Source organism: Dasypus novemcinctus, chromosome 8, assembly GCF_030445035.2.
Source record: "Dasypus novemcinctus isolate mDasNov1 chromosome 8, mDasNov1.1.hap2, whole genome shotgun sequence".
Classification (NCBI taxonomy): domain Eukaryota; kingdom Metazoa; phylum Chordata; class Mammalia; order Cingulata; family Dasypodidae; genus Dasypus; species Dasypus novemcinctus.
Window position 1 is genome coordinate 58,381,325 of NC_080680.1, and position 13,052 is coordinate 58,394,376.

Here is a 13,052-nt window from a genome sequence, read left to right on the forward strand (position 1 = left end):
AAAAAATTTTTTGCTAGGAGGATTTTAAATGAATTATGTTTTCAAGCAAAGACCGATCTTGGAAGGAGTTACGATTTACAGATTTTTTTGCTGTCTTTACTGATTGGGAGTTTTAATAATAAAAAAACAGCTTATAGATTTTTGTTTTCTCTTGGATATTTCATTCAAAATACGGGAAGGTGTATAAATAAAGGTGTGATATCTGGTTTTTTATTTCAACACTTTTGGTTTTGATTTACGCAGAGAAAACAGAACCTCTTCTTGACATTTTTAGTGAAAACAAGATAATTAAATAATGATATAACAAATACAGTGGAAAGAAGATTTGAATTGTTTATTCTTTTATCATAAATCACTAAATATTCTGTATTTTCATTAACTCTGAATGCCATTTTGATAGAAAAATTTACATATATGATTTTTGGACTCTGAAAAAAATATTTTAACATTGAGAGACTGTTTTCTTTCATCTATCTGCCCTTTTATAACTTTTTACTTATTCTGGTGCTTTGTCCTTAGTGACTATGGACTTTTGCCTTGTGGCTAAGGGAACCTGTTCTGACTTATAAACTTTAAAAAAGGGCAGGCAATATTATTCTGCAGAGTGTAAAATTAAAAAAAATTTTTTTACTAGTTGAGGCCTATTCAGGGTAATGTTCATATTTTAGTTTTGTAGTCTAAACATAAGAATTTATCTGCTATAGTATGCACCTTACTTCACACTTCCAGTTCCAAGAGTTCCTTGTTCAAAGGATTCAAAGTCAGCATTTAGATGGGACTTTTGTCCAAGGATAGGAATCAGAAACTTGATTTAGATGGTTGTAATTTCTTTGATACGGTCTTTGGTTCTTCCACTCAGGGATTTTTTTTTTTTTTTTGGTACTGAGATATAATTCACATAACATACAATTCACTATTTTAAAGTGTACAATTAAGTAGTTTTTAGTATATTAACAAAGGCATGCAACCATCACCACTATCTAATTCCAGAACATTTTTGTCACATCACTAAGAAATCTCATACCCGTTAACAGTCATTTCCTAGTTCCTCTTACTCCTGACCCCTGGCAACCACTAATGTACTTTCTATAGCTGTTCTGTCATTTTACATAAATGAAATCATACAATGTATTGTGTTATGTATTTGCCTTCTTTTATTTAGCATAATGTTTTCAGGGTTCATTTATGTTGTAGCATGTATCAATACTTTATTCCTTCTTATGGCTAAATAATATTCCATTGTATAGATAATACCACATTTTGTTTACCCATTCATCAGCTGATGGACATTACAGAGAGTTTTAGCTTAAGGTTCTTGGATGGGTTTTGGCTAGCAAATTCCCTGAAATTATAAGTAAAATATTTTGTGTATATATTTGTGCTTTGATTTCTAAAAATATCTAAACTTTCATCAGATCTTCAAAGGGCTTTTAACCAAATTGTGTATTATGGCTTTATATAGTATTATCTTTCTTCCTAGACTATAAGCTCCTTGAAGAGAGAATATTGTTTAGATTTGTTTTTGTCTCTTCAGAGGTCTTAATGTGAATACATTGAATATATTTGGAGCTTAATATATGCTTTTGAGTTAATGTGAATGTGTGTTGTACTTCATTACTGTGGTTAAAATAAAGAATCTGGGGACGTTTTCTTACTATTCCTTGAGGATTTATTTTATTTTTTAAGAATTTTATTATGCAACATTTAAGATATACAAAATAATATAGAGAATAATACTGCGAACTGTTGAGAACCCACCATTCAGTTTAGGGAATTAAATAAAACAAATGAATCCCTCTTTGCTTTCTTACATTATTGCTTTTCTCTCTCCACTTCTGTCTCCAGCAGTGTAGCCATTGTTTTGAATTTATTTATCATTCATATGTATATCCTGGTATTTTTTATCATTGTCTGTTGCCTTTATTTTTTAAAGATTTACTTTACTTGTCTATTCTCCCTCCCCCCTTGTTGTTTGTGCTCGCTGTCTGCTCTCTGTGTCCGTTTGCTGTGTGCTTTCTGTATCTGCTTGTCTTCTCTTTAGGAGGCACCTGGAACGGAACATGGGATCATGTGGAACACTTGAGCCACCTGAGTTCCCTGCTTTGTTGTGTCTCTCATTGTCTTTCCTCTTTGTGCTCCTTGTTGTGTCATCTTGTTGTATCACGTTGCCATGCCGACCCAGGTTGCTGTCTTGCTCGACTTCTCCAGGAGGTACAGGGAACCAAACACAGGGCCTCCCATGTGATAGGTGGGAGCTCAATCTCTTGAGCCACATCCACCACATCCAGTTTCCTGTTGTCTTTATAATTTCAATAAGAACATGGATTGTTTGAACCTTTGTGTTACTGATGCTGTATTTCCAATAAAATAATACCAGAAATGTTCATCTGCCTCTTTTTTTTTTTGGCTGTTATATTTGTAATCTGAAATCTGAAATAAGGGCTTTTGGTGATATCAAAAGAAAATGGGAGGAAGCGGCTGTGACTCAAATCAGTTGGGCTCTCGTCTACCATATGGGAGGCCCTGGGTTTGCGTCCTGGGGCCTCCTTGTGAAGGCAGGCACGCCGCCTGGCCTGCATGCACCGCGGAGAGCCGACTCAGCAAGGTGATGCGACTAAAAAGGGAGACAAGCAAAAAAAACAGAAGAGCGTGCAGTGAATGGACACAGAGAACAGATAGCAAGCAAGCCACAGGGAGTGAGGGGAAATAAATACAGACACAGAAGAATGCACAGTGAATGGACACGGAGAGCAGACAGCATGCAAAAAAAAAAAAAAGGCACAAGAGGGGAGGGTATTAAAAAAAAAAAAAGAAAACTAATGAAAAATATTTCTTTCATAACACATGTAGTTGCCAGAAAACTGGGAATGCTTTTTCAGCAAATATTGTTTGAAGGAAAAAAATGTAGGTTTGCTGTATCTTTATGAGAAACAGAATTACTGATTTGGATATTTCAAACTTACTTGTCTTTGCATGGAAGGATCATAAAATTCCTACTATTTAATGTCATGTCATGCAAAATGGAATTTTCTTTTTAAAATACTTGTTACTGAAAGCAGCCAAATCAAATTATCTAGAACAAAAATTATCTAGTGGGGTTTAATTAATTAATATTTTGTACTTCGGTCCTCTACTTGCCAGGACTCTTCAATGAGGGCAAACCATTAATAAAAACAACTCCATCTTTATTACGTTTTCGATCCCTTAGCTAATTACATAGATTTCTATATATCTGACCAGTAGTGCTGAATAAACTGAGATATATGCTCTCTTTCAGATGAACTTGGTGTTCAAAATTAATCCCCAATTAAATACAAACCACTGTTAGTTATAGTTAATATTAGTATAGTATATAAAGTTGAAAGCTCTAAGGAGTGGGTAATTAAGTCCTAAATTAGTTCTAGTCTCCCAGCTTAGTTTATCAGAATAAAAATAGAAAAAGAAAGCAATAATTTACAAATAATACATAAATTAATGGAATAAAGAACATTCACAATCAAATGAAGTTAAAGTCAACTTAGGTTATCACATATTTGGAGGTCTATGGACCCTATGTTTATCAGCATTTCCCAAAATGTGTTTTGTGTAACTCTAGTATCTTCAGCTGATTTATTAAAGAAGGGTTTGATGGGTAAGTAAGTTTGGTAAATGCAATACACCTTAGCCTTCTCTTAGTCAAAGTGCATGTTAACTTTTTGGGAAGTACTTTATTAAAGAAAATTGTTTGGCTTTATTCCTATATTCCTCACACTCTTATGATGGTGAAATTGCCTTTTTGTATTATAGCTAATAAAGATTTATTTATTTTTTATTTATTTCTCTTTCCTTCCCCCCTCCCACCCCAGTTGTCTGTTCTCTGTGTCTATTGCTGTGTGTTCTTCTTTGTCCGCTTCTGTTGTTGTCAGCAGCACGGGAATCTGTGTTTCTTTTGGTTGCGTCATCTTGTTGTGTCAGCTCTCCGTGTGTGTGGCACCATTCCTGGGCAGGCTGCACTTTCTTTCGCGCCGGATGGCTCGCCTTACGGGGCGCACTCCTTGCGCGTGGGGTTTCCCTACGCGGGGGACACCCCTGGGTGGCACAGCACTCCTTGTGTGCATGAGCACTACGCATGGGCCAGCTCCACACGGGTCAAGGAGGCCTGGGGTTTGAACCGCGGACCTCCCATGTGGTAGACGGACACCCTAACCACTGGGCCAAGTCCGCTTCCCGAAATATGTTTTTATAAGGGCGGAAAAGAAGTGAGTATGAAGGGAATTTTAAAAAAATTTATCTTAGTATGACAACAAAATAGGAATTGATTGATTTAAACTCCCCTCTCCCCATTTACCTTTTCTGTTTAGGTATGAATGGATTAACTCCAAACCCCTAGTAACCTTTAATTGTTGTCAAAATATATTTTTAATTGGCTAAATAATAATTCCAACACCAAGCTTCCCAATTAACCCTAATATCTTTATTTTTTTATTTTTTATTTTTTTTAAGATTTTATTTATTTTTTTTCTCCCCTTCCCCTCCTCCCACCCTGCTGTTTTTGCTGTCTGTGTTGTTTTCTCTTCTCATTTCTCTCTTCTAGGATTCACCGGGGTTCAATCCTGGAGACCTCTGATGGAGAGAGAGGTTCCCTGTCAATTGCACCACCTCAGTTTTTGGTTTCTGCACACCTCACCTTGACTCTCCCCTTGTCTCTCTTTTGATGCATCATCATTTTGCTGCGTGACTCACTTGCACAGGGCACTGGCTCACCATGCGGGCACTGGCTTACCGTATGGGCGCTCAGGTTACCTTGCAGGCATGCTTTCTCTTCTTCTTTTTCACCAGGAGGCCCAGGGATCGAACCCAGGTCCTCCCATATGGTAGGCGGAAGCTCTTATCAGTTGAGCCACATCCCCTTCCCTTGTTGGTGTTTTAAAAAGTTGTTTAATATAGAAATTTCCAAATGTACACAAATGTATAGAGAATACTGTAATGAATCCCCTTGTGCTTATTACTCACCTTCAATAATTATTAATTTATTGCCAGTCATTTAATGAATCCTGCTTTCCCTTCCATTCTCCCTCCCCTCCTTCAGTTGGATAATTTAAAATCAAACCCAGGCATCATATCATTTCATCCATAAACACTTCAGTTTGTTTTTTTAAATGATGTTTTTTTAAAATACCAATCATTATCACACCTAATAATAATACTAATTCCTTAATATTGGCAAGTATCCAAATTTCTTCATTTTTAGTTGTTTTGGAATGTCTTGAGTGTATAGAGTAAACTATGAATATTTACTAGTTTTTTAATGGAATGTGTGTTATTTCATAGTACTTTAGTTGGCCTTTTATAGTATAAAAAGTCAGATTTTATTTTCAAAGAAATTGTACTTTACCAATTTAAAATACTATTTGTTTTGGGTTTATATTATCTTTAGACCCAAAGGGTCGTATTTGGATGCACTGCTTTATCTGCACTCTGGAAAAAAATTCTCTCTTCTAGTGTTATAATGCATTAAGAAATACTATCGATAGGGTTACAAAAGCTAAATAAAGTAAATAGTTCAGTTTAAAAATATTTTGTGAGCTTTGTGTGTGTGTGAAACACAGAGTGATTAAGTTTCCAGAAGTGCTTATTGACTGTGAAAGCTTATCAGTAGCAAGTGGTGTCAACAGGAGGGCTCTAGAAAAGAAGGGAAGCTTGTGTTTATGCAGTGCTCTATAACAGACCTTACAGGACTATGTTTTGCCTACAGAAAAGTGTGATGCTTTAATTATTATTTGTGGAATCCTTGACTGATTTGTGAATTATCCAGTCTTTTCCATTTGTCTGTAGATAAAATAAGTGGTGGGACAAAAGAAGAAAAATCAAATTGATCAAGTACAGCATTTAAAAAGGCCTACAGCTTAGACTAAATAGTTGAATAAATATAAGGAATAGTAACTTATTTGTTACTCACATTTTGTCTTGGAAGGAAAATTCAAATTAGTAATGCCTTTCTCTATTACTATTACTAGTGCTACTATCTGTATTTAATAGGACTCTAAGCATGAGTTTTCTTTGCTACTGTTGTCTTGAGATATGTTTAGATGAGTTCTCCGAAAACCTTACTTGCCCTGCCCCTGGGAGACTTTTGGTCATGACCACTTTCTTCTTGGAACTAGAAATCTAGTGCTACCTAGGGTTGCATTTTCTCAACAAAAAATGGCATAAAAAATAAAGCTTTTCTGCTTCTGGCCAAAATGGAATACTAGGGATTGGATTTACCCCCTTGCCTGAAAAATTGAACTTCATCAAAATGGAAAACTGTAATAGGTATATTATCTATTAAAAGATAACATAATAATATTATAGTACTAATAGAAACGACAAGATGTAAACTGAGAGGAAATGTTTGCAAATCATATATCTAAGAACATGTATCATTATATAATGAACTCAAAACACAATAAAAAACAACTAAAAATGGGGAAAATATTTCAGTGGCTCTTCATTAAAGAAGGTATATAGATAGCAAACAAGCAGATGAAAAGATATAAATACCATTAATCATTAGGGAAATACAAATTAAAACTAAAGTGAGATACTACTACACGTTTATTTTAATGTCTAAAATTAAAATAAATTGACTATACCAAGGGTCGTAGAAAATTTAGAACTTCCATACTTTGCTGTTAGAAATGCAAATTGGCGTAGTTCCTTTGGAAAACAGTTTGGCAGTATCTTAAAGCATTCCACCCTTTGTTCTTACCCCAGAGAAATGAAAGTAGGCATGTACATAGACTTGTTCACAAATGCTCATAACAGCTTTATTTGTAGCTCTGATATCCATTGGTAGGTAAATGGATAAACCAGGTGTGGTATAGCCGTACACTAGAACACTAACAAAGTAGTGAATTGAAACATGCAACCACATGGATGCATATAAGAAAAATTATGCTGGGTGAAAGAAGCTGGACAAAAATCGAGTACACACTGTATGATTCAATTTATATATAATGTCAGAAAATACAAACTAGTTATATAGTGACAAAAAGCAGATTGGAGGTTACTTGGGGATGGGGTGGAGTAGTGAAGGGCTGGAGGAAGGAATTACCAAGCGATATGGGGAACCTTTTTAGGGTGATGGAAATGTTCCCTATCCTGAATGTGGCATTGGTGTCATGGATGTGTATATATATCATTTTATATGCTTTAAATACATGTAGTTTATTATGTGTAAATTATACTGCAAAAAAGATAAAAAAAAATAAGCAAGCACACTCTGAGCATCTATTTTGAACATGATTTCTCTGTTCCACACCTGCAAAGTAGAAAAAAATGTGGCTATTGTAACCTAAAGTGTTAATTATTATAATTCTGGAATATAATGATCCTTATACATTTTACCATTGCTTATGAATTTAAACTTTTTAATTTGTTTTTTAGGCAACGACTCTGAGAGTGAGGAAATTAGAAGACAATATTGAAGCAGAAAGAGCAGCACATTTAGAATCGAAATTTAACTCTGAAATTATCCAGGTAAAATGTAAACAAAATATTTTTGCATGAATTTTCTTAACTTATATTACATCAGCTAGGGAAAGCAGCACTATGTTCAGAAAACTGAGGTGGGCATTTATTTATCTATTTATTTATTTATTTATTTTTAAATTTTATTTTTTCATTTTTCTAAAAATATATTACATTAAAAAAATATGAGGTCCCCATTCACCCCCACTGCCCCCACCCCACCACTCCCCCCACAGTAACACTCTCCCCCATCATCATGACATATCCATTGCATCTGGTGAGTACATCTCTGGGCATCGCTGCACGCCATGGCCTGTGGTCCACACCATAGCCCACACTCTCCCACGTTCCATCCAGTGGGCCATGGGAGGACATACAATGTCCAGCAATTGTCCCTGCAGCACCACTCAGGACATCTCCAAGTCCTGAAAATGCCTCCACATCTCATCTCTTCCTCCCATTCCCCGCACCCAGCAGCCACCATGGCCACTTTTTCCACACCAATGCCACATTTTCTCGATTATTAACCACAATAGTTCATGAATAGAATATCATTAAGTCCACTGTAATCCTTACTGTATTCCTCCTTCCTGTGGACGTTGGCTTGGTTGTGTCCATTCCACATCTATGTCAAGAGGGGGCTTAGATTCCACATGGATACTGGATGCAATCCTCCTGCTTTCAGTTGTAGGCACTCTAGGCTCCATGGTGTGGTGTTGACATTCTTCAACTCCATGTTAGCTGAGTGGGGTAAGTCCAATAAATCAGAGTGTAGGAGCTGAAGTCTGTTGAGGCTCAGGGCCTGGCTATCATATTATCAGTCCAGAGATTCAAATCCCCTAGATATATCTTAAACCCCAGCACGAACTACAATTCCAGTAAAGTAGCATGAAAAGCTTGTGAAAAGAGATAGGTGGGCATTTAGAACAAACAATATATTGATATGACATTCATTATTTTTTTTTTAAAGATTTATTTTTTTCTCCCCTTCCCCCCCACCCCAGTTGTCTGTTCTCTGTGTCTATTTGCTGCGTGTTCTTCTTTGTCTGCTTCTGTTGTCAGCGGCATGGGAATCTGTGTTTCTTTTGGTTGCATCATCTTGTTGTGTCAGCTCTCTGTGTGTGCGGCCCCATTCCTGGGCAGGCTGTACTTTCTTTCACGCTGGGTAGCTCTCCTTACGGGGCGCACTTCTTGTGTGTGGGGCTCCCCTACACGGGGACACCCCTGCGTGGCATGGTACTCCTTGCGTGCATCAGCACTGTGCATGGGCCAGCTCCACATGGATCAAGGAGGCCCGGGGTTTGAACTGCAGACCTCCCATGTGGTAGACGGATGCCCTATCCACTGGGCTAAGTCTGCTTCCCCTGACATTCATTATTGTATTTACTGTAAGAATATAATCCAGGATAGTGTTCATTACATTAGAGAAGGGGTTTGTACACTATGGGCATGGGCCAAAATCTCACCTACTGCCTGTTCTTGTAAAGCTTTGTTTTGTCTGTGCCTGCTTGTGTCCTTCAGTGGTAGAGTACAGTGGTACTTGTGATAGAGATCTTATGGCCTGTGAAGCTTGAAATATTTGTCATCTGACTCTTTACAGAAAAAGTTTGTTGGTTAGAGTGCTCTTTTAATCAACACTCATGAAATGAATTTCTTTTTGTGAAAATTTTAAAAATAGGCATTTTCATTTAAGTGTTTATCCTGTATATATTGCCTATCAACATATTAAGAGCTGAAAGCAAAAAGGTAAATGAGGTCTTTTTTGGAGCTTACATTCCATTATTAGAGACATTATATATCCTAGATGGATATATAGATATACAGATGTATAGCTAGAAATACAAAATACTGAAATACTATGGGAGCATAATAAAGAAAAGAATTAAATCTGAGCTGGAAAATAAGGAAAGACATCCTAAAGAAAGTGTCCTCTTTGTTAGGTCTTGGACAGTGAAGAAGAATTTCTAAGGGCAGAGCATTCTTTTCAATCTGTAGGCTCAGTCTGATCAGTGCTTATTTTGTAAATAAAATTTTATTGGAACGTAGCTATTCCTGTTCATTTGTATATTATCTATGACTACTTATTGTGACAGAGTCCTTATGGCGTGCAATGACTAAAATATTTACTCTCTGATCCTTTACAGAAAAAGTTTGCTGACCTGTATTTTTTTTTAAGATTAATTTTTATTTATTTATTTCCCTCCCCTGTTGCTGCTTGCACTCGCTGTCTGCTCTGCATGTCCATTCACTGCATGTTCTTCTCTGCTTGTCTTCTTATCTTCTCTTTTTTTAAGCTCGGGGGAACTAATCCTGGGACCTTCTGATGTGGGAGAGAGGCACTCAATTGCTTAAGCCACCTCAGCGCCCTAGTTTGTTGTATCTCTCATTGTCTTTCCTGTGTGCGTCTTTTTTGTTGTTGTTATATCATCTTGTTGCATCAGCTCTCTGTGCAGGCCAGCTTGCCTTCACCAGGAGACCCTGGGAACCGAATCTGGGACCTCCCACATGGTAGATGGTAGCCCATTCACTTGAGCCACATCCATTTCTCTGCTGTCCTGTATTTTAAACAAAGAGGAATGCTTGGGTAAAAGTGCTACATACAATGGTGCTTGTTATTTTGGGCAACACTGTAGTGTGGTGTAGTAGACAAAAGGAAAGACTTGAGATGTTAAAAAGGTGGGATGTTTTTTCCTGCTAAGGAAATTAGACTTATTTTGAAAGCAGTGGAAAGCCACTGCAGATATGAAATCTAGTGACATATTGGTGAATAAAGTAAAGATAGTGTAGATAGGAGGCTGGATGAGAAGATGCAAACCTGAATTAGGCAATAATCACAGTCATGGAAGGGAGGGGTGTGGTAATCAGAATAATGGCTCCCCGGAGAAATCCACATTATCTTCAGAATCTGTGAATATATTGTTGTTTTAGTTTCCTAGACTGCTCAAGCAAATACCATGAAATGGGAATTTATTTGCTCGTAGTTTGAGGCTAGGAAAAACTCTAAATCAAATTGCCATCAAGGCAATGTTTTCTTCTTGAAGACTGTGGTATTCCGGGGCTGACTGCCGGCACTCCTTGGTCCTTAACTTGTTATATTGCAAGGCAAATGATGGCATCTCCTGGTCTCTCCTTTCTCTTCTGGGTTCTGTTGATGTTCAGCTTCTGGCTGCTCCCTCTGGCTTTTTCTTTCTATATCTGGTTTTCATCTGCTTAAACCAATTCCAATAATAGGATTAAGGCCTATCCTGATTGATGTGGCTACACCTTAACTGAAGTTACCTCACCAAAAGGTCCTATTTGCAATGGGTTCACACACATAGGAATGGATTAGGTTTCATAAAATGTTTTTTTCTGGCGTACTTTCAGCTTCAAACCATCACACATGCATAGGGAACTTTTTTGCAGATGTGATTAAGTTAAGGATTTTTAGATGGGAAGATTATCCTGGCCTATCTGCATGGTACCAAAGTAATCATAAGGGTTCCTTCAAGGAGGAAGGAGGGTGGGTGAGAGGTGGAGTTGTGATGATGGAAGCAGAGGTTGAAGTGATGCAGCCACAAATCATGGAGTCCAGGCAACCTTTAGAAGCTAGAAAAGGCAAGGAACAGATTGTCCTCTAGAGCCTCCAGAAGGAACACAGCCCTGCTGATGACACCTTGTTTTTAGCTCCTTAAGACCCATTTCAGACTTCTGACCTCCAGAACTGTAAGATAATTAATCTGTATTGTTTTAAACCACTAGTTTGTAGTAATTTGTTACAACAGTAAAATAATAAAAGGAGCAAACTGAAAATCTATTGTAGAATCCATAATGATAGAAATTTGTGCATGTATGTGTGGAAGAGGTAATAGAACATAATACTAAGGTTTGTAGCTTGTGTGAAAATGGGCAGATTTGGAAACTGCCAAACTTCGGGGTCTCAGGGGAAAAGATGGTAAGTTTTGGACATGTTGAATTTGAGGTTCAGTTTAGAGGTTCACTGTAAAGCAGGGGTTCTTAACCTTTTTGTTCTATGGACCCCTTTGCTAGTCAGGTAAAATGAATAATATTGTAATTTATTTTTTGCATACATTTTTAAGTGAGGGAAATGCTAGATTTCAGTTAGAGGGCAGAGAAAATAAAGATAATAAGTTGCTTTTTTTCAAATTCAAGCCTTCAAGCCCATGGCCCCATTGGGGGTCCGTGGACCCCTGGTTAAGAACCCCTGCTTTAGAGGTTAATGGTACTCTTTTGCATATCAAATTTGAGTAAATGTTCATACAAAGCTGCCTGAACAATATGACTTTTATACTTGTCATCTTGCTTTATGTGAACAGTTTCCTTTTACTCTCCTCTTTAAGCCCTTTCCTCTAGGTTACCTTGGGTCAGTTTTCCAAATGTCAGCAAAGTTAAGGAGGGTGGTTAGTCTGTTACTACCTAGTTACTAGTCTGTTACTCTTTCAAATTGAATATTTTATGGACAAATATGATTTTGTTGTTGGTTAAATGTTTTATCTCAGCACTTTGGTAATTTCTTAAAATCTAGTAAATATATATTTGCTATTCATTCATCTGTTAAAGAGATTATTTTAATGAAGATTATATAACTATAATGATATTTGATTTTTAAAAAATATTTAAAAAATCTAACTTGACAGAAAGTATCTTTATTAACTTTTATTCTTGTTATTAAGATGTTCTTACTTTTGTTGTATACTGGATCAGTAATTATGTCTGAACCTTGCTTTGTGAACTAATGTAATAGACTGTCTGGTAATAAAATGTATACAGTGATTTTCAGAAGAAAAACTGGTTTAAATCTCATTGACTTTAGCAAGTCTGAAAATTCTCTTGCTTTCTTTGTACTCCTGCTTATTCTGAATTTCATATTAAGTAGGATGTTGGGGTAGCCAAAATCAGTAAATGAAAAATGGTTATGAATAAATCAATTAAAACTAATTTAAAAAATGTAAGACATATCATGTATCTTCCTTTTTCGTATGTTAACTTTTATTTAAATTTTTAACTTTAAGACATATCATATATCTTCCTTTTTCTTATTTTCAATTTTATTTTTTATTTTTATTTAATTAAATTTTAACAACTTTAAGACATATATCTTCCTTTTTCCTATATTAAATTTTATTTTTCATTTTTATTTTTATTTAATTAAACTTTTAACAACTTTATTTCAAATTCAGAAAAATAAAACAACAGAAATAGGAAGCTCAACATTTAGGAGTAATGTTTCCAGTTAAGGAGACATTACTCCTAAAAAAGTCCTTTTTCAGGCACTTTTATCTCATCTAATTTGACTCAGTTGTTCCTCTAGTGTTCAAAAAGATGCACAGATGAACACAGATTAGTTAAATGACATAGTCAAGGTCCCCTTATTAATGAAAAAAATGAAGAGAAAAAATGCTTGATCTTATTCATATCTCAAAAACAAAACCCCATATTCTTCTTTTACCTTTCGAATTAATATAGTACCAACTTGGCTTTTGCTGCAGAAACATTACAGTGTTGTTGTTAGCTATAGTCCATAAATTACTTTAGTTATATTTTTCTCTTGTATCACCACA

General features: G+C 36.1%; 1 protein-coding gene across 5 annotated transcripts in view; it reads left to right on the plus strand.

Annotated features, from left to right (window-relative positions):
* Positions 1 to 13,052, plus strand: part of CCDC171 (coiled-coil domain containing 171) — a 549,802-nt gene that overhangs the window by 151,270 nt on the left and 385,480 nt on the right. For all 5 annotated transcript variants that reach the window (XM_058301890.2, XM_058301891.2, XM_071216746.1 and 2 more), the window contains one exon: positions 7,408 to 7,500. In XM_058301890.2, the coding sequence (XP_058157873.1) occupies positions 7,408 to 7,500 (93 nt within the window). The remainder of the gene's footprint in view (positions 1 to 7,407; positions 7,501 to 13,052) is intronic.